This window comes from Ischnura elegans, chromosome 2, assembly GCF_921293095.1.
Source record: "Ischnura elegans chromosome 2, ioIscEleg1.1, whole genome shotgun sequence".
Lineage (NCBI taxonomy): Eukaryota > Metazoa > Arthropoda > Insecta > Odonata > Coenagrionidae > Ischnura > Ischnura elegans.
In genome coordinates, this window is record NC_060247.1 from 73728011 (window position 1) to 73754676 (window position 26666).

Here is a 26666-nt window from a genome sequence, read left to right on the forward strand (position 1 = left end):
CATTTGAAAAACATTCAAGATACACATTTGAGCGTTGAAAAGAATCCAAAAAAATCTAATTAGAATATATGCGTGAATTACTGTAGTAAATATTTAAAAATGCGTGCACATTAAAGTTTTGGGATCGCCGATTGGAACAATTCGGTTTTTAGACAAACAACGGATTTCAATGCTATATTGATGATCCCTTGAGTAATTTCCAATTTTACCGGCCTTCGAAAAAAGTCTTTTACTTAGGACGGATGGCGTTACCATACACCAATAGTGATGCTGTTGAGATCAAACAAAACGGTAAGATCGAAGTCGAAAACTCGAGTTTTGATCGAAACTCGAAGATCAAGACTTGATCTCGATTTCCTCGATATTTGGCATTTTAAACTCGATTTTTTATTTTAATGGACATCGATTTTTTCATCACTACTTTAACCATGAACATACATATGTATGTTCATGACTTTAACTTAGAGCAATTTCTGAATATATGGAAGACTACGTCAGAACGGATCATTTCCCTGTTGATCCTAATTATTCAAAAAATGCCATCGGATCATAAATTCCAGTTTTGAAGCTGACCGCTCTGATCAATTTTTGATGGCCATTACTGTAGGGCACTGCTTATGGGTGCATAACGCCCGGCGCGGCGGCATTGCAGTGAAACAAATGACTGATGAAGGTGCAGGTTTCCCGCCGATTTGAACGCGGATCCTCAAACCACAGCGATTCAACAAGATGAGGACCCTCATTAACATTTGACTGTATTTTCATACAGGTAGTATTAAAAAAATACACATGAGAAAATAATTAGTAAATGCTATTTCTATCGATCATATCTTATGTGGATGTACGCAGGGGCGTAGCTGGGAATTAAGGCTGGGGGGGGGGGGGATTAGGTGCAACTAATACCGGCGTGTGTGGGGGCATGGAATACCCACCAGGATAAGCGGTAGGTGCGAGATTAATAAATTACGGAATTTTAAGATAAATTGTTAAAAAATGGTGAGTTTTACGGCTTTATAAGGGATATTTTATTAATCTTTACACTATTCTATTGGTAATGTCGATCCAATTAAGTAAAATGGATTAAACTTAAAAATTTCTCTTAGCTCTGGGGGGGGCTCCCCCAAAATCCCCCCCGCTGCTAAAATTCCTGAGAAGAGATTTGATTTTATCACCAGATAAATGGAACACAGCATCGGACAGCATAGTTCTTTATAGAGAAACCAAAAGGATTAGGATCAAACGTCCCAATTACCTTCTTCCAACAGGCCCATTATGTAACTGTGGCCGCTGTCTGTAGAAAAAAAAATCCAATCATACTATATTTCTCACGGTTTACAAAATGGATTGTTAGTGCAAAAATCTCAGAACTGAATGAATTGAAATCCATGTACTACACTGTCATATATTAGTAAATTGAAGGTTACTGACAATCTGAAATAACTCTATATGCTATAAGCATACTGTCTATGCTATTACTACTACTACTCGTCTACTGCAATGCATGCTATATGATATATGCATCCCTGCTGGAGCATTTTCTTGAGTGATAACAGTGATGTCTGGAGAATTGAGATGAAGTTGAAATATAACTTGAGATATATAAACTATTTATGACCCAGGAGATATAAAGTGGCAATAAAAAATCGTTTTACGGTCAAAGTATATATTTTTACATACTATTCGCATGTATTTGATATTTTTTTACGTTCTTTCACCTTGAGATATACTTTGAAATGTGTTATCTATGAGCATTCTATTTGGCTGTTAATTTTGTTAATTATTCTTACTTCTGATGGCTATGTAGAAAGGGCGGATCCAGGAATTTTTTCTGGGGGGGCACCAGGGTCTTACAGGCAAACGGTCTTCTCATATTTGGGATTAAAATCTACATACGACCATTACTCTGCGAAATGTACCCTTCATTTTAATATAAAAGTAATTAATATGTAAATATTTTAACTTTTATAGTAAAATATAACATTTACCAATATTTGTATTAAATCCCCCCCTAAATCCACCTATGCTATCTAGCATATTTAATTGTGTTTCCTCTGTTTAATTATTTTTCTCAACTCCATTGCAATCCATAAATAAGTATTCCTATTCATTGAAGTCCATTTTATGTGAACAACTATCAATTCTCTAATTCCATTAGCCATCTTGAATCCAATACATTTCTACATTTACCGCTTCCATCTCTAGAACGTTAATTTTACAGCTGCGCGCGCAACCGGTTGCCCAAAATTTCTCTTCATAATGAACAACTTCCAACAAGGAAATCGTTGAGAGGGCTGATATAGTTTGAAGTCAGTCGTCTGGGAATCCAAACACATTCAGTGTCACTCGTAAGTTTTTCCAGCCTTTATATCAACTCACCAACCTGTCTGTTTGTCTGTTTGTTTGTCTGTTTGTCTGGTACAAATCTTGTAACTCAAATTTGACTCACTTCCTGTGAAGCAAAAACGCTGAAATTTTGCACACGTCTTCATTTCCGATGACAATACATGAAAATATAACTTTTTCTCTCCAACCCCCCTTTAACCACCCCCCAGTCAACCTATAGCCCCCCAAAACATGTTTTTGATCTAAGAAGTTCCAAATGGTCGATTTTCGTGTTTGGCGACCACAGTAAAAGTTATCCACTTTAGGCATATCCACATAGTAGGCATTTAAAAGCATAGGGGTGGCATTTTGAAACATAGGGGGCTTACCATTCACTGAAAATTTAATAAATATAGTGACTTTTTTAATACGTCACTTTTGGTTTTTCGGGGTCACTGAGTTTTTTTGCTTTGTGTCATATATAAACGTTGCTCATCCCCTGTAATCTAAATATAAAGGCTGGTTTAAAAAAAATTTTTTTTTATAAGAGCTTATTTAGTAAGGCCTTAGCTAGAAAAAAATATCGGTGGGAATAATTTAAGGAAAGAGTACATTTTAGGGGGTCCATTTGGTGAAGGTATACTTACATAAGGTTCCAATTCTCATTAAAGTTTCGGGGAGAGCTAGAACCCCCTCCCCACTCCTATGGGCACTTGAAAATCTCTTTTCGGGTATCTTCGCCACACCCTCATATCATAGTCACTTATCTTTAAGATGGGAAAGCGCATTATTCCCTCTCCCCTGGTCTTTTATGATTACGGATTTCTCGCGTAAAACTTAAGGTATGTAGACCATCATTAACACTAGACGGTATATTCATACATTTAGTGTTAAAAAAATACATAGAAGAAAATAATAAGAAGATAAAATTATAAAATTTGAGACAGTCTACTTGAAGAATCTGAGTTTTCCCCGATGAATGACTTGAAATAATTATTCTCGGGTTTCCAACTGGATCGGGGTCTGCATGTTGTAGACCGACGTTTCGTTTGGAGATGTTCGCAAGTTCTTCAGGGCTGATGATGGCATTGAATGCCACACTGTCGAAGGAAATACTAATAATTTCATGATTGTGTAAGTTTGAGGCAAGTAATCCGTCACCAAGAATGACCGATCGACCAGAAGGTATTTGGGCTCTCAAAAATTCAGCCAATTTGTAGAGAAATCGATTTGGTTTTCAGCTGAGATGAGCGAGTAGAAGGACACACTGATTTCTTTTAGTGGACATTCAGGAGCCAAATATTTCACCAACTTACCTAGACTACGGACTAAATTATTTTAGGAATCAAATAAGTAAGTTGATTGCCCAGTTTTATTGACTAAGTGGTAAACTATTCTAATTGAAATAATGTTAACAGGAAGGATAAATTATTTTGGATGGTGATTCACAGTAAAGTAAAAATTTTCTTGACTTTTTACACTTGTCTGACAGAAAATACTACTTTCGTGAGAATAACTGAAACGGATGAGCCTTTGAAAGTGTTTAATCACCAAGACTTAAAATATAATTCCATTTGCATAATTTTTTCTTTTGTTTCATTTTTTGAACAGTTACACTCAACCTCTTTATATTTTTGGTAAATATTTTTGTAGGCTTATACCGAAAACAGGCTTTTATTGTTATATTTGGGCATTGAGGTATTCCAAATTGAAATTTGGATTAATATTTTGAATTTGTACTTTCAAAAGTTGCAATTCAATGCTTTTTTTGCCCAGACCTTAGATGCCTCTTTTGTGGTAATTAATTTTCTTGCATCAAGTACAGATTCAAAATATTTACAGTCAGTAATTATTGTCGCTAAAACATAATTAATCACAGATTTGACTCTACAGGCCATTAATCCCATTTGAAAATAGACTGCTCTACTGTTCCCATAAATACTTATGAGATTTTATAATAATTTTATTTTCAATATCTGGTGATAAATTATAAACTGTGTGAAGATACAAAATAGAGGATTTTGTGCCAATTACTAGAGACACATTCCGATTTAACTATTGATGAAACAACCAATCTATTTCAAGAGATTTCAAAAATTAATTTGACGAAAATATTTTGCGAGTACACGATTAACTTAATGGACTGTGTGTTCTCAAATGTGGACATCAAGCAAATGGCAACATGACTGTTGAATCGTTACATCATTACAACAGCAAGACCCTGATATTTCACATTTAGATACTTCTTACATCCATAAATCATAACCACGATAGATATATAAGTGTGTAATGGTATGCGTACATACATACATGGGATCTTGTTGAATTCCATTAACATAACAACATTACACATTAACCATTGTTGTAAACAGGAAAAAACTGCGAACCACTCTGCCGCGATTCATAAGTGTACATCAAACAACAATATACATGCTCATTTTTAAAGCATTTAATAAGTAATGTACGAAATTACATATTTTTTTCTGACTTGAGTATGTTGATAACTAATCCATTAAGTCCCAATATTTTTTTCTTTATTCCATTCCATCGATTATTTGTATGACAGATATATAATGCCCCGAAAAATGTCACATGCAGTGACCTCACCAAAATTACCCCCCCCCAAATAGTTAGCAGTGAAGTTTTACAGCTAACACAGGACTCAAAAAACCTTCTTTATTAGTTATAGAGCCATGTTACGCCATAAGCCATATTTTTATGTTTTCAATTATTTATGAGCATTAAACCGTTTTTTGGTATTTTTTTCTCCCCACCGCGTTCCACAGCAGCTTGATTATCGTCTGCGCCTGCGCGCCAGGTAATCAGCGAGGCATGGGTGCTGCCAACAGACGCTGGCAGACTTGGACTGGTGCTGGTGCAGGTGCTTGCCGCCCCTGCCGCGGAGGGCGCGCAGGGCGACGGCCATCCTGCGACCGCTCTGGCGACAGCCTTCGTGACCGTGACAGAGCGAATCTACCTCTCGCAGGAAGGTAATGTCGCAGGAGGAGACACCGCTGGACGAGGCAGACGAGCCCTGTTTGGATCAAGTCGGGAAGAGAACATGTCATGTATTGAACAAATGAAAAAACTATGTCGTTAACCAACATGCATACGACGGGCATATATGTATGTAGATCTATCTATAAAAATATTGTATTTGAGATTCATTAAACTAGAGCTTTGAGTGAGTATTGACAAAACAATTGCGCAATATCACCCATTTTGCAATTAATTGCTTCAGACAATTATAATCGGACGTTTTCATCCTATAACCAGCTATGTTATTTTGAACTTAAATAGGCATTACTCAGCTGTTTAAAGTAAAAATTTAGGTACCACATAAACACCATAAAGGCTATTTTTGCATTTCGGCAAAACTGTATCGGTATGCTGCTATGAAAAATATCAACTGACCAAATTTGGGTCAGTGGAATTTGCTTTTTCGTCAAACGCGGAGAGATCTAATTTTGATGAACATGGTTTTTTTTTGACATCACATTTTCATTATTTGTAGTGTTGTCAAATTTTGATATCCAAAGTGATGTAGAAATGTCATTACTCTTATATCAACTTAGGGATGGAGATATAAAATTGATATCTGTTAAGGCCTGGCTACGCGGTACAATTTAATAGCTAGGAATTAAGGCTAGGTGGGGTTTTAGGCGCAACTAATACTGGAGGGTTAGCGGCTATGGAGTACCCACCAGGGTAATCAGGAGGTGTTGTGGCCCTCCCCTAGAAATATTTTAGATGAATGGTTCAAATAGGTGAGTTTTACGGTTTTCTGAGGATTATTTTATTGACCTTCAAACTATTCTGTAAGTAATACTAATACAATTAATTAAAATGGATTAAACTAAAAAAATTCTCTGAGCTCTGGGGGGGTTTTACCCCCAAAACCCCCCTCGCCGCTCCTCTGAGAATACATGAACGTGAGAATTAGCGGGAAAAGTTACCATGTAACCACCACAAAATGTACAAATGCATGGACGCGTGAACAGAAAATAGAACCTGTTCTAATTTCGTTCATGCATTCGTACATGCTCCGTTCCGGTCCACCAAAATCATTCACGTAAACAGACATTAAATTTTACGTGTTAAAGTATCGTGTAACCAGGCGTTAAGACTATAAAAATTTACCCATGGTGTTCCTTGAGATATACGGGCATGGGAGGAAAATATTTGTTTGCTTTTGGGGGAGAATCCATCATCATTGGGAGGTTAACTGATTCCCAAACTTATTAACACACACACACAGATTAAATATGAATGTACAAGATAAATTTTGGAACAATAGAAATAAGTTTGGCCCCTGGTCGTAAGAATGACGTGGTTGCCGAAAAGAGGTGGACTTTATATTGCTCATCCGGGAAATTAGTTCCACTCTAGAAAAAATTTGCCACCAAATAGACGTGGCCATTTTATCAGGTTTCACTGTGTAACGAAATGATTGGCAATGCTTTCTTCAATCGCGACGGAACCGCCTCAGCTATTTCGATGTGTTAGCAAAGATGAGCCAGTATAGGCTATGCCTCGAAACATGTATGTATTGCCGGTTGCCTACCATTCGCCCATATTTACAGCTCGCGAGTTAGCCCAACTTTTTTTGGAGGGTTTTCATCTAATTGAAAATAGAAAGCCAAATCGAGCTGCTGATATGACCTAACGTTATGTAATTAACGATTCCATATAAAGTTATACAAGTATTACGTGAAGCCTGTATATTTTATTAAAAGCAGGAGTACCCAGATGGCACAGAATCCTCCGTATCTAATTCGTATGCAGATAGTATCCATTGACGAAAAGCGACGAAGCGGTAGTCAATTGATAGTATCTGCATACGAATTAGATACGGAGGATTCTGTGCCATCTGGGTAGGGGGCCTCCTAATAAAAAAAAATCGAAAAATGAAGTTTTCGTATAAAATACACATTGAACCGTAACTTTCTCTAGCATTGATGGGAAGAGAAAGGAAAAAGTTCCTTACTCCGTGGAACACCGGACCGCTTACTTCTAGTAATATAAAAGTAATTTCCATAATGGCTGCCGAATTACAACAAAATGGTACATTTCTATGGATCTCCCTTTCAAACTGGAATTCTGGATACTGGAATTCATCATTCGCAGTTGGTATGACGCTTTTTAATAAATCTTGTTCTCGATAGCCGAAACCTTAAGAGCATGCACTTCGAATAGGCGAATATTCTCCTCTGATATCATCAATATTGGGGATATCTCTCACTATGGGGACGCAGTTTGTATTCATGGGTCATGATCTTGTATACGATCGGAAAGATTTTTTTCTCCGTCGGAACACCAGGAGATATTTCTCTGATCAAAAAATTAAATCACCTTCATGAAATACGTACTCTAAGAGTCCGGATAAACGTGACATTCACTAGTACGAGTTAATGGACGTTTGTGTGAACTGTATTGGCGTGACTGAATTCGTATGAATGTATTAGCCCGTAATAGGGTAGTTTCATTCATCAAAGAAAACGAAAGGCATTGATTGGGATTCGTTACCCACCATTAGTGTATTCATAATATACAAATTAATTGGTTTTAGAAATCCCAGTTTAGGCGAATGGCAATGGTCAATTTTAACCGCATTTGAAAAAGGCCAGATTGGTACCCATGTGATTCCACTCAACGTAACGTCACAGGGAATTCGTTTCTATACGAGTAGATAGGAGTTTTACATCGTCTGAGATTACCAATGCATGCATGAGGCACAGAGCTCAGGGAAACATCTCTTAACAATCACCTATTAAAGTTGCCTATGGTCGGAAAGTTTCCTTCGTTTGATAAGGTATTAATAATCCAAAATTAAGCCAAGCGCTACCTGCTAGCAGTGTACTATGCTACTTGCTAGCAGCCTGCATCGTATCAGCGCTCAAATTCTCGCCCCAAGGTCACCTCACACGGCTGTAGCGGGAACCATAATGACGTCGCACGGTGTTTTCCCAGCATTCATACTTAGCCGTCGCATTTTCGCGCTTGAAAATTTTCACTTTTCATTCATCGCGAAAAATAGATATCGTCATTAAAAAATGGAAAAGCGTAAAATACGTACTCCAGGAGTAATACTCTTTCGATTTAGGCAATAAAAAAATAAAAGGAAACCACGCTATTGAAAAGGTTCTATTACTTTATTCATGAATGAGTAAGAGAAGATACGATTACACAAAAAATATTCGCATTCATTCTCGCAATATTTGTTTTTGACTGAGTGAACCTATATCAGTACAAATTGGCCTTTATATCGGGAATTTTAGCAGTAATAAACAGTTTGATCATAAACACTCATGCTCTGAATAGAGTTGACTCAGCCAGGTGGGACTCAAACCTGTGACTCCGGATTGGACGGCGAAGATTTTACCCCTCTGCAAACGAGACTTGCGATATGTTATGCACATATTAACTTTTACGTGCCTATGTATCGCGGGAAATACTTTATGAGGATGCATCAATCCCCCTTGATCGATCGTATATTGTCTTTTTTGCGGCATAGAGTGTAGACCTTAGTCAGAATGTTTCGATCAAGTATGGAAAAAGTCGTCAGAAATAATACCGAGTTATGTTTTTTCAAAATTAAGATTTAGATAAATGATATCCAGGGTTTACTTTATATACTCTGAAAATATTAAAAGGAAGACAAATTTTTTGAACGAATATTAGGTACGCCACAAAATAAACTAGTTAAGCAGAAGTGCGTCCTCTTATTTTTGTTGGACTATGGTCATAGCATTTCTACCTACGGGAACTGTGTGTTCTCATGGCGTAGGCTGGCATATTGGATGAGAGATAAAATGTAGCTCCGTGGATTGCGGATCACGCGGAACTCAGGGGCAGGAGCTGTCAAAGTAAAAATAAATTGACTGAAACCCGATGGTGACCTTATCTGGGAAACGATACCAGGCGTCACAACCACGCAAACGTCGAGAATGGACTTGTGAACTTATCATCCGAGAATTTTTATAGAAAATAACACAGTTTTTATGTCAATCACCCCGACAAAAATATTATCTTCTTTGGATACATTTCGTGGAAGGGAAAACTTCCGAAACCAGTGATGATAATGGCTTCCATATTTTAGGAACGCGTTGTGCTTATGCGCCATCACTTGCACAGAGTACAAATGACGTTTCTGTGATATTCCTACGCTTACTTTCGCAATTTTTCATGCTCATCATGGGATGTGATTTAAAGTATGCTGAAGGAGGAGAGTTTGTGCTTTTGAGGGCGTAAAATAAATATATAAATAATTAATTAAGTACCGAAATCAACATAAAATATATTTTATTGTTGCTTGGTTTGATACCAAGGTGTCAGCCAACCATTGATATTTTTCTAAGCTACATCATTTGCGAATGTTTATCGCATTTATCACAATCAGACACAGTTTCATGATAAACTACGGCGTATCCCAGCATCACACTAATTTTGATTTGTCCCATGGTCTTACACATGTTATTACATATTAAATAGAAATTGACTGGTATCAAGCGAGAATAATATAAAATGATCTTTCAGAATAATTATTCTTCTTATGACCATAGAGCTGTTCTTGAAAGAAACGATAGAAATGTTCTTTAGATCGGGAAAAAATTAAAGCCGACAATTCATTTCACTATCAAAAAACGGTGTTAAACCACAGTAAGTCGGTCATTGGTAATTTATATTCTCCGTATTTATGATAATTAGCTCATTTTTAAGGCTATCTAAAATTAAGTATAAATTCAAGTTGAGCCTAAAAACTGAGAACGATAAACTATTTGATTGAAAAATCTTTTTCTTACCCGGAAATGTGGTTGAAACATTAGAAAACCATATAAGATTCTGCCTGTTCCGACCAATGCATCGGCATTTATCAAGAAAATAAAAATTATAAATGATAAATTTTACTCGTAACTTAATTATACTAGCCAATAAATTTTTATCAGTGAGATGAATCAAATCGAGAAATAAATTTAGCCATAATTATCTTTTCATACTCGTTTACTAAACTTACGTCAATTGTGAAAGGATTCTGATGGTTTAAAAGAAACCCATTGAGTACGCATGAAATATGATTTTTCGATGTTAATAAACTTCGAAGATTAGCCAGCATTTGGAAGGTGTAAATATACATATTTTCCTAAAAGTTTTAACTTACGCAAATATAGCAGACTTCATGCCAGTTGCACAGATCGAGGAACAAATGCTGGTAGTCGCCCGCTAAATCTCCAATCCCTTGGCAATTCGTCGCCAATCTCTCCAATGCTGGACACTCCCCACCGGACACATCTGCAAAAGAAAGAAACAAATGAAAATATGATTACAAGCTTTCACGATAGCGAAAAATTTCACAATGGTCTCCAACGTATTCAATTCTTTCGACATCTTATTCGATCATGATAGGGTAACCGAACTGATAACTAAAGGGAGATAACGAGGCATTTCCATTTTGAGTCATGCAGGTGGCGCGGGGTCACCATCTTGGATATTTTCAAATAGTATATGTTCTAGAATTATTAGAAAGACCAACGAGTCAAATGAAAAATTCGTGATGCTGAAGTTGTTTCGGGTTTCCCACCGGGTGAGGCTCTCCATTTTTGCCGACGTTTTGATGGCCGCGTCGTCCATCGTCATCAGGGCTGATGATGATGGATGATACGGCCATCGCAACGTCGGCAGAGATGGAGAGCCTCACCCGGTGGCAAACCCGAAACAACTTCAACGTCATCATACGCCGGGAAAGCCTCGGATCTTTCTAAAAAATACGTGCTAAATCGTACTTTCGGGGAAGTGAGGGAGATCCCGATTTTTGCCAATTTGTTGCGTAAATATCTATATATTTTCCTCCAGCATACAGTGACTGTCAGATTAAGATGTGAAGGTGGATCTTAATTAAATAGAAATTCGTTTTTCAATGAGATATTGCTTTTATAGGTGGATACGAAAGTTTTTGTGGAATAATAATCAATTTCAATATAGTAATGAAAAACGTCTCTTCAAAAACCAACTAAAAATCTTGTGAAACATGAAAAAACAGGCCTAACACCGGCCGAAGTTTCAGCCGCTCCATTTTTTCTTACTTTTTCGTCTCTTATTACCCACCCATTCAACCATCAGATGCCCTCTGATAGCATTAATATTACATGCGGCACTTTCAGGAACCCATTCTCGTTTTGGGAAGAAGAAGCAATAATGAAATTAAAGATAACGGCCGCAGTTTCGTGTTAATTGCTACAAAACTTCCGAAAAGTTAATTAGTACAAGGCTTATTTCACTTCCGATTTTACATATTATGAAAGTTCTGTCTCATGAATATTGAGAAGGTAAGTAATTAATTTCTACTAATTTTTTAGGCCCCACACTACTTCACATCCACAAGAAATAATGCGTTTTTAATTTATCGCATGATTTGCGCCTAACTACTTCTTATGTAACCACTTATGTCTTTCGTCGTACGCTTGATGTCTTTTTTCTAATTAATTTCCGTGAAATTGCATCCAACTCCTGATCTTAGTGCAAGGCTGTGACCAAAAAAATCTACGGGGTGGTTCATCTGTAGAGGGTATATCTTTCGGAGAGGCTCAGTTGGCAGGAGTACGCTTAAGTCCCTATCATATAAACTTCTCGGGGCAATCGATCCCCTACAGCTCGCTACGGACTTTTCTTAGAGAAAATACCAAGTTATTTCGTATCGGGAGGTTCTTAAGATTACGGCGTAATTAATATGCCCGGCGAAGAAGCTATGACCTCTACGGTCAAATTTTACCTATGATTCCCCCAGGGGAAGAGGTCTGAGGACATATTTCAGAAATCGCTGCTCAATCTTATAGAACTTCTTCCAACTAAATCTCTTGCTCCTATTTCCCGTTTCCTAAGCCTCCCTCCGGCTTCCCCAGGAGAATTCTCACGGAGCATTAAGGAGGCCCAGACTCGATTTGAAATCGAATCAAGAAAATAAATGCTTCTTTGGGGGCGAATAAGCTCTTCTTATACTTCCAGCAGATTCCCCCAAAATCAATCAATTATTCTTTGATAACCAATGGTCTAGATATGTAATATATTTACACACCCATATATCCTTCGCCTTAATGGCATTTGGTTCGAACATCACCACGCGTCTCTTTTGGGAAACACTGTGCTCTCGCTAACTTTACCCATTATCATTACTAAGCGTCATTTCCCAGGGTCTATGATAGTTTTAAATACATCATAATATGGTTTGAAGGTTACACAATAAAACACTTCATTATTAATAATAGAATAATCTATATCCGCCTTCTCCTATTAAATGTATATATACGTTTGAAATAGACTCACACGTGCATCATAAATAGATAAATTAAACTTCTTCTTGCCCTAGGGTGGGGACACAGAAACACGTAGTTATATAGGAAAAATAAACAAAAAATAAAAGGAGGGAACTTGCGAGGAATAGTTACTTAGAATTTTCGATGGAACGCAGCCCATCTTTCTGTATTTTTAAGTAGAAATCATATTTTTGCGTGGTTAGGGAGGCAGCCGATATTATTCTAACCTATATCAGTTTCGAAGGATATACATTATACATTTATGTCAACAAGACATCCGTTTCATGAGAAATTTTTCATATCCCAGAATCATACTAATTTCGAATTTTCCCATGATCTTACATATATTTTAACACATTATCTAGAACTGACACTTGAAACAGATTGCTAGAATTAAGTAATGCTATTTATAAGAATAGTATAAAGATGTAGCCTCACTCCAAGGACGTCATGAGGGCGGTAAAACTTTTTATTAATAATGTATTTCAATTGTATTTGTTTTCAACCATTCTTTTAAGATGAAAACTCCTTAATACATACATGCAATATTGTTCGCGAGGAATAACATCAGGACTACGGTTGAGCTGCTCTCAGCCTTGGGCCAATGATTCACCACGCCTAGCCTTTGATAATAAATCGAAGAGATTCTCCACCTGTCCTCGCTGCTTCACAATCTTCGGAGCTTAACGTGAAAATCCCCAGGGGCCACAGCCCTCTTCTTTCCCGAGAAGACCACAACACAATGATGAGCTGAGAGAGACACAGGGACATGTGTATGTACGACTTTTCCCTGTATTTACGACCCGGGCATTTCATTTCCCCCGTCAAAGCCTTTCCTCGTCGACATTCGGAGAAAACGATACGCCGTTCCATCGGTAATCCATTTCCAGCTGTGTCTCATCGAAAATCGGTGAAAAAAAAGATAAAGAGGCTGTTGATTCCGTCTCTGACAGAAAGACTCGCTTGTGCTTCCATCCCAGTCCGTTTCTCTGAATGTGCGTCATTTCCTTCTCGCTGCTAGGAGAATAGCACGTCGATAGCTTCAAGGATCTGCCGGAACCGTAAATCACACTGCTCAATCGGCAGGAGCATTAACTTCGAATGTGGTTTTTCAGGATTGTATATGTTTCATGCGTAATTGGGATACGGCTTGGGTATAAACCCTCAGCCCAAAAGCCGAAATGAACTGTAGAATGTCGACTAAATGTTGAATTGCGAAGTATTGAAAAAAATATTAAGTGTATCTATGGTTATATTTTTTTATTCATACAGCCATTCTGCAATGCTTACTATATTCTTTTCTTGCGTTTGGCGAAACATTTTAGTTTATTCTAGAAGCTATAATTAGAATTTATTCAATAAATAAATCCAACTGATGGCGCCAAAAATATGAGAATAATAAAATTTAGCATTTTTTCACCATTTTTGTATTATTTTTTGTAACTAGCTTCATTTAATTGAGACAGAAAAATATTTTCATTTTTTCCGTTTGTAAATTGAACCTTCCAATTAAGTCCATTCAATATATTGTGACGAACCACTTTTTCTGTGCATCTCAAAAGTTTGCAAAGCCTTTACCTTCGACTTTTTTTCGAGAATAAATACCTTACTACGTGCATTTAACATAAATGCATTGAAATAATCAAAGAAACCACTCGAACAGTCCAAATTTTAGCTAAAAAAGACTACTTCCAATTTCCTGCCGAGTGTACTGGTGTCGTTTCGGAATTAATGGCTTCAATGCTGTTTACCGGATTATATCAATTAAGCTCAAACTGCTACCGTATGTCGCGTTTGACCATGTTTGATATCCAAGGTCTAATGTCAAGCGCTTATGGTTCAGGGATGAGTGAGCGGTTTGATATGGACTTGACCCTGCGGCGCAATCGTGCATGGCTTTGACTACACTCCTTGATTAATCAGTAGTGACGTTCGATTTGTGCCCCTTGTCCGCAGAAGTGCCTGCCGGTATCATTCCTAGGACATTGCGGAATTCTACCCGAGGCAAGACTCAGATTTCAGTCGTATGAGAGCCTTAAAGTCGGACAATTCGTGTTCAAATGTAGCACTTGGTATTAATAGCGCTATGGGCAGGTAAATTTTTATAGATAGTTATCAAGATTTTTCCGCCATGCATTAAAGGATTATGCAGCTGGTATTTTACTCATTGTCAGCTTGTCAGTACAAATTGCTTTGATTGATAAAATTGGTAAATAAAAAGTAAACGGTCCTGACAACGCCATACAAACATAGATGAGAATCGAAGGGCCTTGCTTACTTCAGGGTTAGAAAAAAAGTCACTTTAAGATAGTGTAAAAAAGGTCAATGAGTTTGAATTAAACAAACAACATGCATGGATGCGTGGAAGGAAAGAAACATTTAAAATGAATTAGAGATCAATAAGAAAAGGGAAGATTGTAGTGAAAAACATTATAGCTTTTAAATACCTGCTATTAAGTTAGACAAAGATTTAACGTTGTTAAGGGGTGAAAAAATTAGCCATTGGAGTGTAACAATAAAGAAAACTGCAGTAAACATATATTTTGTTTTGCTTATTGACGGCTAAAAATGGTAATATTTCTTCGATTTTCATTGAATTTTTTCAGGGTGTGATACTTGAACATAGTATTTCGAAAAAAAAACTTCAAATTAAAACGCATGAACTTTCTAAAATGTAAAATTTCCATTTCCGGTACAAAATAAGTAATTCGGACAGTTTTTTTTAAAGAAATTCATTATAAGAAAACTGGCGAGTATTTTTCTAATTCAGCCCTCTTTGCCACCCTCTCACTGGCTACAGCTATGATTTATATGCAAGCTGAATCAGCGACCTAAGTTACCGAAGTCTTACCTTCGACTTTTATCCGAGGATAAATATCTTACTACATGTATTTAATATCCCTTCCGTGCTTGTGCCAAGAAAACTTACGCGAACGACTGAGTGGGGTATCTCAGGTAACCCATTTTTAATTCATAAACATTTAAATTCATGCGTTGTCTTTCCTGTAATTCAACACCTTGGCTCTTTTTTAGTGATGTGATATCTTGTTTTGAATAATTTATAAATACACAGTAGGCTTTATTTACTTTTACATTGATTTTGTGCGAAATGGCATGAATATTTCATATTTTGCTATTGTAACTGTACATTGACTAATATGGTAAAAAAAACAAGTACAATAGGTGCCATAATGTAGAATATTGGCGCTATTATTATTATTATTATTATAAGGGGATCAAGTGTATAGAAACACCCCCCCCCCCACTCGTGAGAGCACTAGGCATAAAAAATAAAAGTAAATGTAAAGCAAAATCGTTTCACTGAACTCGGAGATTCGAAAATTCGGTGCCTCTACCTTTCAGGTGTAGATAAGGCTGAAGCGATAGAACAGAGGTGCGCTTACGTATTATAAGTCCCGGATGAGACTCACCGTTGGACTGGAGGGGTCCTCCCATGTATCCCTCGCTGAGCGGGGGCTGTTCAGGGGCGAGGGGCGGCCCCATGAAGGCCCCTTCGGCGCCCCCATCCCCGCGCCCCCTCCGCTCCCGCTGCTCCACCTCCGCCTCCGATGGCATCATCGGGTGGTCCTTGCCATCCTCATCGTCCACTTCGTCCTCGTGGAGACTCGCCTGCACAGCGTGAGGGGACTATTTAGTGTAACATAAGCAATAGCACTAAAGTCAAAGCACTCGAATCATGCATCTTCAGTTGTTTGTGATATAACTTTGTGGAACTTAAATGACAAACAAAGATATCTTACTGCCCACTTAACTCTTCCTAACCCAGAGCTACTTCTCGGAAAAATTACTTTTCAAGAATGAATGAATGAATTTATTACTCCAACCTTGAATGTACACTTTTTTTAACAACACAAAATTAATGGAGCTTTAGGTAGCTTCAATGGTTAAAATTAAAAAAGCCAGCATGTAGCTACCATCTTAAAATTTAAATTCAAGGCCGGCCAGAAAAAAAGAAAGTTTTTATAATTTTTTGAAACATTATCCTGATGAAACATATGTGTGACAATAACTTACAATAAACAAGAACAAAGTATAATACATGGACAGAACAAAATAAATTTCTTTTTTCTCCTTTCACAAAAATATAAAAATAATATATAAAATAATAAATAATAATATGTGTGTATTCACAAACACATCAAAAAAGAACATTTATATTATCATGAGATAACAACCAATCTTTGGCCTTTCTACTAAATTAATTTATACTCTTTTACTCTTTGATCGAACATGATAATTTATTAAAAATCTTCTTTACTTATAAATATAAATAAATTTAAATAAAATTTTAAATAAAGAAAGACATCCAACTTTCAAAAATCGAGCATATTCTACTCAATCATAATTAATGTGGCTACATATTTCACCATTAAACTTTACGTCAAAAAAGAACACGTAGTTTATATCTTTCCTAAAAAGAGCTGAAAATTAATACAGTTTTGATGTTACTTAGAAGCAGTTTTGGGTTATAATGGATTAATTTTATCTCAAAGCTAGATTACACGTACTCAGGTACTGATGATGATTGCAAGTCAATCGAAACACGTGCGTTAGAGTTCGTGAAATTATAATTAAATGTATAGTTCGTTATCTTTGAATTTCATTTAATATGATGTTCCACGATACCCCACCCGAAAAATTTGACTTTATTTGTGGAAATTGCTCATTTGTAAATAAATATATTGATAATTTTGCTAGTTATATGCATCTTAATTCGGTACAATCTCGACCGGTTTCAACACTCCAGAGTCAATATCAAGAGAAATTACTGCATGCATTTAAATGGTATTAAAAGTTTACACTTAACTAAAAAGGATATTTAACGAATGACTGTTTGGTCTACCGGTTATTTGTAATCACCGCATTTTTTTATTTGTAATTCCACGGGAGTTTTGAAACCTATCGAGGTTGTACTAGATAAAGTTGCAAGAAATAGACAAACTTATCAATACGTTTATTTAGCAATGGAATGATGACAAATCGTCAAAATTTCGAGGCATATGTAAGAAATGCTAATGTAGTTGGGAATACCCGCGTCTTGGCATTAAAATAACCGATGTTTCTTATCCCTTGCCGGCGATATCCTAACCCATTATAACCCAATGTTGCCTCTAAGTGACCAAAAAAAGCATAAATTTTGAGCTCTATTTAGGAAAGATTTCAAATACTTATTTTGTGATATAATTTTTGGTTTTTCCCGGCGAACAATTGAAGTAAAGTTTTCTTGGGTTTCGCACCGGGTCAAGTCCTCCATGATTACACTACGCCTACCGTGCGAAGTTTGCATTACAGATACAAGCAATAGCCATTTATCGGGACTCACCTTGAACTCCCCGAGGGCCTTCCTCATCTTCTCGAGGCTGTACGCCGCGGCGAGGCGCGACAGCACCCTCTCCCGGACCTCTTCCGCGGTCCCCTGGGGCCCTCCCATGTGGGCCCCCGTGTCCTTGATCGCCTCCTCCACGATCGCGTCCTCCACACGCCTCAACTTCCCGTCCATGGCGTCCAACCCTCCCTCGTCTCCAGACACCTCCTCCGCCTCCACCACCAACCCTGCGTGGGGCTGCCTCGACCTCAACCCACCCCCGCCTCCTCTCTTCACGATGTTCGTGGACATGGCGAGCGTCTTGTAGTACTGGTTCAGCAGCCAATCGTCCAACTTTTCTTCCTCTCCCGCCTTACCTTTCTCCTTTCCATCGCCTTCGTCCCTCTTCTTCTTCTTATCCTCCTCTCCTTCTGCCTGTTCCTTCTCCTTCTCTCCCTGGTCGCTCCCGCTCTTCTTCCTCCTCCTGTCTATCCCGAAGTACTGGGACCAGTCCACGGACTTCTTCACCTCGGTCTTCTCCCGTTTCACGGTCTCCGGCTCTCCCACCACAGCGGCCACCTCCCCTTCGCCCTCTCGCCTCTTCTTCGCCTTCAGGATCGCCTTCTTCTTGTCCTCCTTGCCCTCTGATCCATCCTCTTTCGCCCTGGCGGCATCCTCCGACGCCTTCTTCCGTTTCCTCTTCTCCTCGTCCTTTTTCTCAACCGGCAGAGCCTTCTTCTTCATCTTGTTCTTCTCGTCGTTGTTGCTCGCGGCCTCCTTTGTCTCGTTGTTCTTGTCCCCTCCTCCGTTCTCGAAGATCTGGCTCAGTGCCTGGGCCACCTTTGGGTCAGTCTTGGCCTCTTTGCCGCTCTCCCTCCTCTTCCTCCGCTCCCCCTCCACGCCGGCGGGCATCAGCACCCTCTTGGAAGACCGCTTCGCGACCGGGAACCTCCGCTGCCGGGAGGGCAGGATCAGGCCCCCCCCGCCCCCGGCTTCCAACGCGGCGCCCCACTCTTCTGGGCTCAGCCCCATCTCGTCCTCCTCCGCTCCCTCTCCGTCCCACCTCTCGTCCGACCTGCGGAGGAACTGGCGCTTCCGGTGGGCCTCCTGGGGACCCTCCGGTCCCTCGACGTCGGAGAACCAGCCTCGCTCGTGGCCGAATGGGGAGGAGTATGCCCTGAGCCGACCGCCAGTTCTCCTCCTGCGGCCGAAACCGCCGTCGAATCCTCCGCCGCCACCGCCGCCCATCCAGCCCATCGGCGAGTTGAAGTGGTCAAAGGTGGGTCCACCGTCCGAGTACTTCCTCCCCCGGCCCCTGCCTCGCTTCACCTCCAGTCCCTTCTCCTCGTTGTACTCTTCAGCGGCCTTCTCCGCCTCGTACTTCTCCCAGAGGTTCTCCAGGAGGTCCATGTAGGCGGCCAGCTTGGAGTTCGCCCCCGGTCCGGAGTCGTCATCCTCACCGACCCTTCCGCGGACCCTCTTCCTCCTGCGGTCTTCCTCGCCCTCCTCCTCGCCTTCCTCCTCACCTTCGTCCTCGCCCCCATCCTCGCCTTCTTCCTCCAACCTCTTGATCACGGCTAGAAGCCTCTTCCTGCGATCGTCATCCTCGTCTTCAGCAGCGTCCTCTTCGCCTCCGGCTTCCTCACCGCCTTCCAGCTCCTGGATCAACCTCTCCCGGAAGGGGCTGGAGGCCAAAGGGGGGCCTACGAACCGCCCCCCGCCCCGCTTGCTTGCTTCTCCGCCCCTCTCCCGGAAGGCGGATCGCTTCTCGGCCTCCTCGCCTTCGTCATCCTCCTCGCCACCCGCCCCCGGCCCGCCCCCCTCTTCCTCGGCCTGCCGCCCCCTCTCCAGGTATTCCCTCAGAAGGTTCTCGAGGACCCTGGCCCCAGCGGCCGCCTGTTGTTCGCGGAGGCTCCCTTCGTCCCGGCCGAGGCCACCGCCGCCGTAGCCGCGCTGGTAGCCGTAGCCGATGTCCTCGGGCTGTCCGGCGCCTTCTTCCTCTACGCCGGAGAGGAACTCGAGGTTGTCCGAGTCGCCACCGCTCCTCCTGCTAGGCTCATAGTGGTATCTGAAAAGGGTGTGAAAATGGGTTAAAAGTTATCTTACGTATTGGGAAACCATTTCGTTTGCTGTATCATTCGTTTACTATCGTGCCTTGCGAATTTGTTGCTGCATATAAACTCTATAGGGTGACCCGGAATTGGAGCCCCTTATTCGCCAATTGGCGGATTGGCGGCGGTTTATAGACCTATTTTCCCCGCGCGCTATGATTACTAAATTTTTATCAACAAATCGAAAATTTTATCGAAGTTACCATTTCATAAAACGTTCGAGCATGACTTTGATGGCAGTGGATTACAAAAAGAATTCGGATGAATGTTTTTCAAGAGAGGTTAAATATTATAGCGGATATTTCGCTTTATTGCCTGTTTACGGACAAAAATGTGTGTTAAATTGGTGTATGAATGAAGGTTTGATGCGTCAAGTTATGAATGTCCTAAGTGTGAATGGCAAATGAAATTAACTAAGAGACCAAAGATGGGTATGAATGGGTATGTAAAAATCAAACTCAAAATAATCCGCATGAATGTTCACGATCTGTAAGAAAGGGTTCTTGGTTTTTCAATAGTCATCTAAGTATATGTCAAATTTTAAAATTGACTTGTCAATGGTTAGGGCTTTGAAGCCTTCAAAAACGAAATTATGAAAGTTTATACCCCTTGGGTCAGAGATTGTGAGGTGGATGACGACAGTCGTCCAAAATCAAATTAATTACTTTTATCTGTAAAATTTCTTATTAATTATTAATTTTTGCTGTAATAGCAATTAAAATTTGATAAAATTTATCATTTCTTGATAAAAATTTAGTAACCATAACGCGCGGGGAAAATAGTTCTAGAAACCGCCGCCAATCCGCCAATTGGCGAATAAGGGGCTCCAACTCCGGTGGCGCCACTCTATGGATGCAAAGTCTTTGAAAAGAATTGTCAAACGACAGATAGACAGAGTAATAATTTATGTCCAAGTATATTTAGTTAATTAATAAGAATACATCTTCAGGTTGCTAAGCTTTATTAACTACCGATGTTTGCTGATAATCTCAGTCGTCTTGGTGACATTCACATGATAGACATATTTGTATGTAAGTTACAGACCAGACAGAGGAATCCACTAATGAGTTAAGATAAGTTACTAAGATTGTAAAAGAGAAGAGCTACATAAATATGGAATGGTCGGCTAATAGGAGAGCGGAAAGAAGTGATGTTTAAACCTTAACTCGGATCGTTGACTAATGATGACCATGACGATGAAATTAACTCTGACTTATTACCGGTGCCGTGTAATCCATTTCCTTACCCATCTTTAATACATTCAATGTGTAGTAAATTATTCACTGTCAAAAATTTTATTCCCATATAAATTTAAAAAAGGCTAAGCTGAGAACAGCAGCCATGGTTGAAAGGTTTCCAGGCGCCTTAAAATAATAATTTTACATTTATCGACTGAAAGTAATTCTTAATCAAATTTTAAAAATGAATACGGGGTTTGAAGTCACAACGGCGTTTTTAGAAAATTATCTGCGTCCTAACTTTGAAAGAATTATGCATGTAAACTATAATCTGTTAGTAGAATTTATACGCAATATTTAATGCCAAAGAATACCGGGTTCAGAGTTGAATAACTTTATCAGCAAATCGCGACCATATTCCTTTGTGCCAAAATTAACCTGTAAAATCAAGGTAAAAAGGGTATAATTTGGCTCTTTGCCATACCTCAAATCCTAAAGTAAAAAACCAGATAAATTTTCCTCCCAAGGATCCTAGAATACTTAATACTATCTAAATACTTATGTACCAAAAGGCTGAAGATCTTTTTTAATCTGATTAGGCAAAAATATTATTTGCTAAAAAAGTGTGTTAGGATTTGAAAGGGTTTTAGAGCAGATAAATATTGATGCGGCCCTTTCTACACGAACGATAAATAATTTTTTTACGACGATTGGCTAGCAGCAATAATCTAGGCTCTGGTTTGTGTTTGACATTCTAGCAGTATATTTTTTTGGCTGTGATTGTACAAACAATTCGAAGTACTATAAATGATGAGTAAATGAAGAAATGCTTTTAAACCTGATACAGCGGTTTCCGAACTTGCTTTGAGAGGATATTTCCATATATTTTAGAATTTTTTGAAGTATTATTCAAAGGCTTTAGAGTAATGATAATTTGAATGTATTGTAAACAGTCTAAGGATGGACTAGAAATAACAGTGAAATTAATGGGGGCCTCAAAGCTCAAGAGCTCGACTTTTGTATATTTGACTAAAATTTTCTCCTCTCTGGCAGAAAAGATGTGCAATACAAATAAACCCCAGATGTATAGGTTCATTTATGAAGGATGTAACCTTGAATTACTTTTTTGGCAAAAGAATTCTTGGAATTCTCTCATTTTTCCTAGTATTCGGGTAAAAGCTTATACGTTAAAGTGGGCTAAATTAAAGTGCAGCCGGTAGAAAGCGAATATATATTTCTCAGTTTAAAAATTGGATGTTCTCCAAAGAGATAAAAAGCACGCAGCGAACAGGAATGTAACGATAGAGGATATTTTATTTCAGATCGATGTGCGATTTCAAAACACCATGGTGCCTAACAAAAGGATCGAATGACAAAAAACTGCGGCACTGATGCGCTTCCGAAGCAGCGAAGAAAGAGATTCGTCTCCAATATCCATTCCACCATTATTCCGTCAAGCGTGGGGAATACGTGGCACATTGCAAGCACGAGGAAAAAGAAGCAGAAGAGGATCAATAATCATCGCCTGTCATCATGAAATACGGAGGACTGTGGATGTGGTGACCAATTTTGTTGTACTTTTCTTTTGACCTTGGAAACCTGTCAGTGCTTGAGTACAATGTATAAGCTAAAAAAAGCAATAGCTTGAGACTCCCAGTTCCTTAGGAATCCCAAAGTAATTGCTCGAATTAGGATTATTAAATTTATTATGAATAAAATTTATTTAAAGTTAAAGATAAAAAATTCTTTTACTACCTAATTCTTAATTTCAGGTTCATCCTCAAAGCATCCGAAAATCATGCATGGTACAGAAGTAGAATATCTAGTCATGTATCGGGCTTTATATCACAAATGGCTTTGAACCTTATTTGTTATTGTATATTTTGAAGTAATCTTCCACATAAAAAATTGTGCCACTTAGTTTTTGTCAATATAGTTTTTTATAATGTTTAGCCTTTAGGTAATTGTTAAAAAGAAATTGGCAGTTGAAGGAATGAGGAAATATTGAAATTATTTTTTTAGCAAACGGTCACAATATAGCTCCATAAAAGCATAAAAGTGCAATATCATCAAGTGTAAATCCGGCTTTGGAATTAGGTATCCATAATATGTTTCTTCAGTAGACACTCCATATCTTCCAATGCTGCTTTCGATTGGCCCCTTTTGGTAGCTCGGGTGATTACACAAAATGATTTTCCACCCAATTGAACACGTTCGAGAGAGCCTTTGTTCTCGGAAATCGAAGAGGATTACGGTTGTTCGGGGTTATAGGAAGGAGAAGGATATTTTTTCTGCCGAAAAGGATATAATGTGTATTCATTCACCTGAGTAGACCGGCTCCGTAGTTCCCGTAGGGTTGTTGGCGTCCGGCAAGGTCCCTTTGTCTCCTCGAGAGGACTTCTATAGCTGGTCTAAGGCTGTCTTCGTCACCCGTGGCTCCTTCAGGGCCCTCCTCTTCGGCGAGGAGGTTTTCCGCTGTGACCCTGGGGGGCCAGGCCACGAGAACAAGGCTGAATGCTAGCCATAGGCACGCCTTGGTCATCTGGAAAAGACAGGAGAAAGGGATTACGTCAAACGATATTCCGATAATCTATCAAAATATTTTTTTGATCTAAGAACTACTTCGTCTAATTTTAAGCATGTTCAAAAATAGTAAAATAACACCAGCGCATAAGGATCTCAAGCATCAACAGGGTGGTTTCCTTTTATTTTTTTTATAGCCTAAATCGAAAGATTATTACTCCTGGGGTACGCATTTCACGATTTTAGATTTTTAAATGACGATATCTATTTTTCGCGATTGAATGAAAAGTGAAAATTTTCAAGCGCGCGAAAACGAGACGGCTAAGTATGAATGCCGGGAAAAGCCCGTGTGACGTATTTCTGGTCCCCGCTGTCGACGTGTGAGGTGACCTTGGGGCGAGGCTTTGAGCGCTAATACGATGCAGTCTGATAGCAGGTAGCAGAGCACCCTGCTAGTAGGTAGCGCTTGGCTTAAATAAGGATTATTAATACCTTATCAAACGAAGAAAACTTTCCGACCAAAGCCAGTTTTAATAGGTGATTATTAAGACATGTTTCCCTAAGCTCCGTGCCTCATGCATGCATTGGTAATCTCAGACGATGTAAAACTCCTATCTACTCGTATAGAAACTAGGTCCCTGTGACCTCACGTGGAGTGGTATCGCATGGGCGCCAATCTGGCCTTTTTCAAATGCGGTTAAAATTGACCATTGCCATTCGCCTAAACTGGGATTTCTAAAACCAAATAATTTGTATATTATGAATACACTAATGGTGGGTAACGAATCGCATTCAATGCATTTCGCTTTCTTTGATGAAGGAAACTACCCTATTGTCTCAGAGGTGGATTTATGACGGAAACATACATTTCATATCATAACATTTACGATAGAAGTTAGATTTCAATGGAAAAATAGTATTTTTAATCATTTATATGTTAATTAAACTTTCATCGCCAATTTATTACTATTGAAATAAGAGCGCAAATAAAAATTCATTTCCCTCTATCAAAATCAGTAGGGGATTCAATCTATAATACACAATCTTTGGCTTTAACAGCTATTTTGGATGGGTAACTGCCCACTGGGCTGGGTATTTATTGGAAAAGAGCCACGGGATTACACTCCTTAACGCGAAAATACCCTATATGAGGTTCTTAATGATTTTCTTGGGCTGAGGCTCTAGGAAGTTTTATTTTAAAGCCTTTTCGTTAAAAGACAACTAATTTCTGCGATCTCTTTCCAATGAAAATGTCTTACTATCATTGAATAATGACCCGGAAAATCCCAAATAATAGTTTGAATGGAATATGTCACCAACAAATAAGTTCATACTTGAGATTAAGTAGAAAAAATAGCATTTTTTTCTTTTTTAACGTTTATTTCACGCCCCCACTATCCATGATAGGTAGTTAGAACTACGAAAGTTTTATTTACCTTTCTTCACTGGCGCCATATTTTTCTCCAGTTTTAAGTGCATGGTTTAGATGTCAATGCAATACAAATCTTATTTTAAAATGCTTATCGCAGCATTATATCTGTCTTATCGTGAGCTCACTTCAGTCTTGACATCTTGAGAAGAAAAATTTATCAAGATACATATTTTTTTGTGGTTGAAAAGAAGTGCTCGTCTAGGAAATAAATCGGTGGACTATGGCCACGTAAATAGTGGCGCAAGGTTGTCACTTTAAATTCCTCACTTTTCCTCCTCTATTTACCAAGCTGAAATTCTTTCCAGCATTTTCTCAGTTTTTGAGAGCACTGGAGCCTAATTTTAAACAACTTCTCCCCTACAAATTACTTCATGTCCTTTATATTACTGGAGAGGATGAATCGGATGTTATAATGGGAGGACGGAGTGCGTATTCGGGGCTTTGCTTTTTGCTCCAACCCAATTAGTGTCTGCCTCGGGCAATTTGAATAGAAAGCGCCGAGTCGCCTCGAGTGAAAAGTTCGTGTCGGACCGCCGCAAATAAATAAAACATTTGCATGGCGGACAAAACGGCAATATTGGTCACGTGATTACCATTCCGAATTCACCTCATCTCGCTTCTTTCCCTGATTCACGTGGTGGGATATAAAATAAACGAAAAAATCACAGAAGGCCATTAAAAACATCTGTTACATAACAAATCAAAAAGGAGCGAAACAAACAGTCGAGCATTATGACGGCGTAATTCAGAATAACTGGAGATGAAATCCATTTTGTTCCATCCACACTAGGGCGGATCGCAAAAATCGATTTTTTTCAAATCCATCTGGCCCAATGAAAAAAAGTTGTGGGACCGATCAAAAATAAGGCCTGAAAAATTTGAGACCTCTACGTGAACCCCTGACCCTCGCTCAAATGCAATTTAGGGGGGGAGGGTCAAAATTCGAAAAATACAATATTTTATGGCCATTCCCTATAGATTTTGCCGAGTTACTGCCCTTCTAGAGCAAAAATGTCGTGCATTTGGACGTATCTGCCACCGTTTAGCCACAAAATGCCTAATTCGAGTCCGCGTCCGCGAAGAAAATATTCCAACGCCCACGCAGCGTCGCGGATACCAGTGCCGCAGGCCGATCCCTTCCCCTCCACGCTCGCTTCTCCCCCTCCCACGCCTCTAATACAGCTAAATTCATCCCGCGCATGCTGCTAGGAGGTCGTTTATCTTTGATAATATAAATCAGAAGATGGTAGAAGGTAAAAAGCGATGCGTAGTGAGACGACTTGTCCCTTATTTGACGCCTCGTCGGCGTTAAACAAATCGATGTTACCAACTTGTAGAGAAGTGATGAAATATTTTTAGATCTGCGCACGCAGGAAAGGAGACTACGGTCTATGAAGACTCCTCACGAGTGCCTATGAAGGTTTGGGAACTTAGGTTATGCACTTCTATTCCGGTATTGTCCGACAG

The 26666-nt window shown here is 39.2% G+C and overlaps 1 protein-coding gene across 2 annotated transcripts in view; it reads right to left on the reverse strand.

The window, feature by feature from the left end:
* Positions 1–3680: 3680 nt before the first annotated feature.
* The window catches only part of LOC124153969 (spore wall protein 2), a 107603-nt gene continuing 84617 nt past the window's right edge, over positions 3681–26666 (reverse strand). The window contains exons 2-6 of one of the 2 annotated variants that reach the window (XM_046527408.1): positions 23569–23786; positions 17974–20023; positions 16061–16277; positions 10481–10611; positions 3681–5356 (exon numbers count right to left, since the gene is read on the reverse strand). In XM_046527408.1, the coding sequence (XP_046383364.1) occupies positions 5117–5356; positions 10481–10611; positions 16061–16277; positions 17974–20023; positions 23569–23786 (2856 nt within the window). In that variant the 3' untranslated portion in view covers positions 3681–5116. The remainder of the gene's footprint in view (positions 5357–10480; positions 10612–16060; positions 16278–17973; positions 20024–23568; positions 23787–26666) is intronic. The other variant, XM_046527409.1, reaches the window with a different exon arrangement.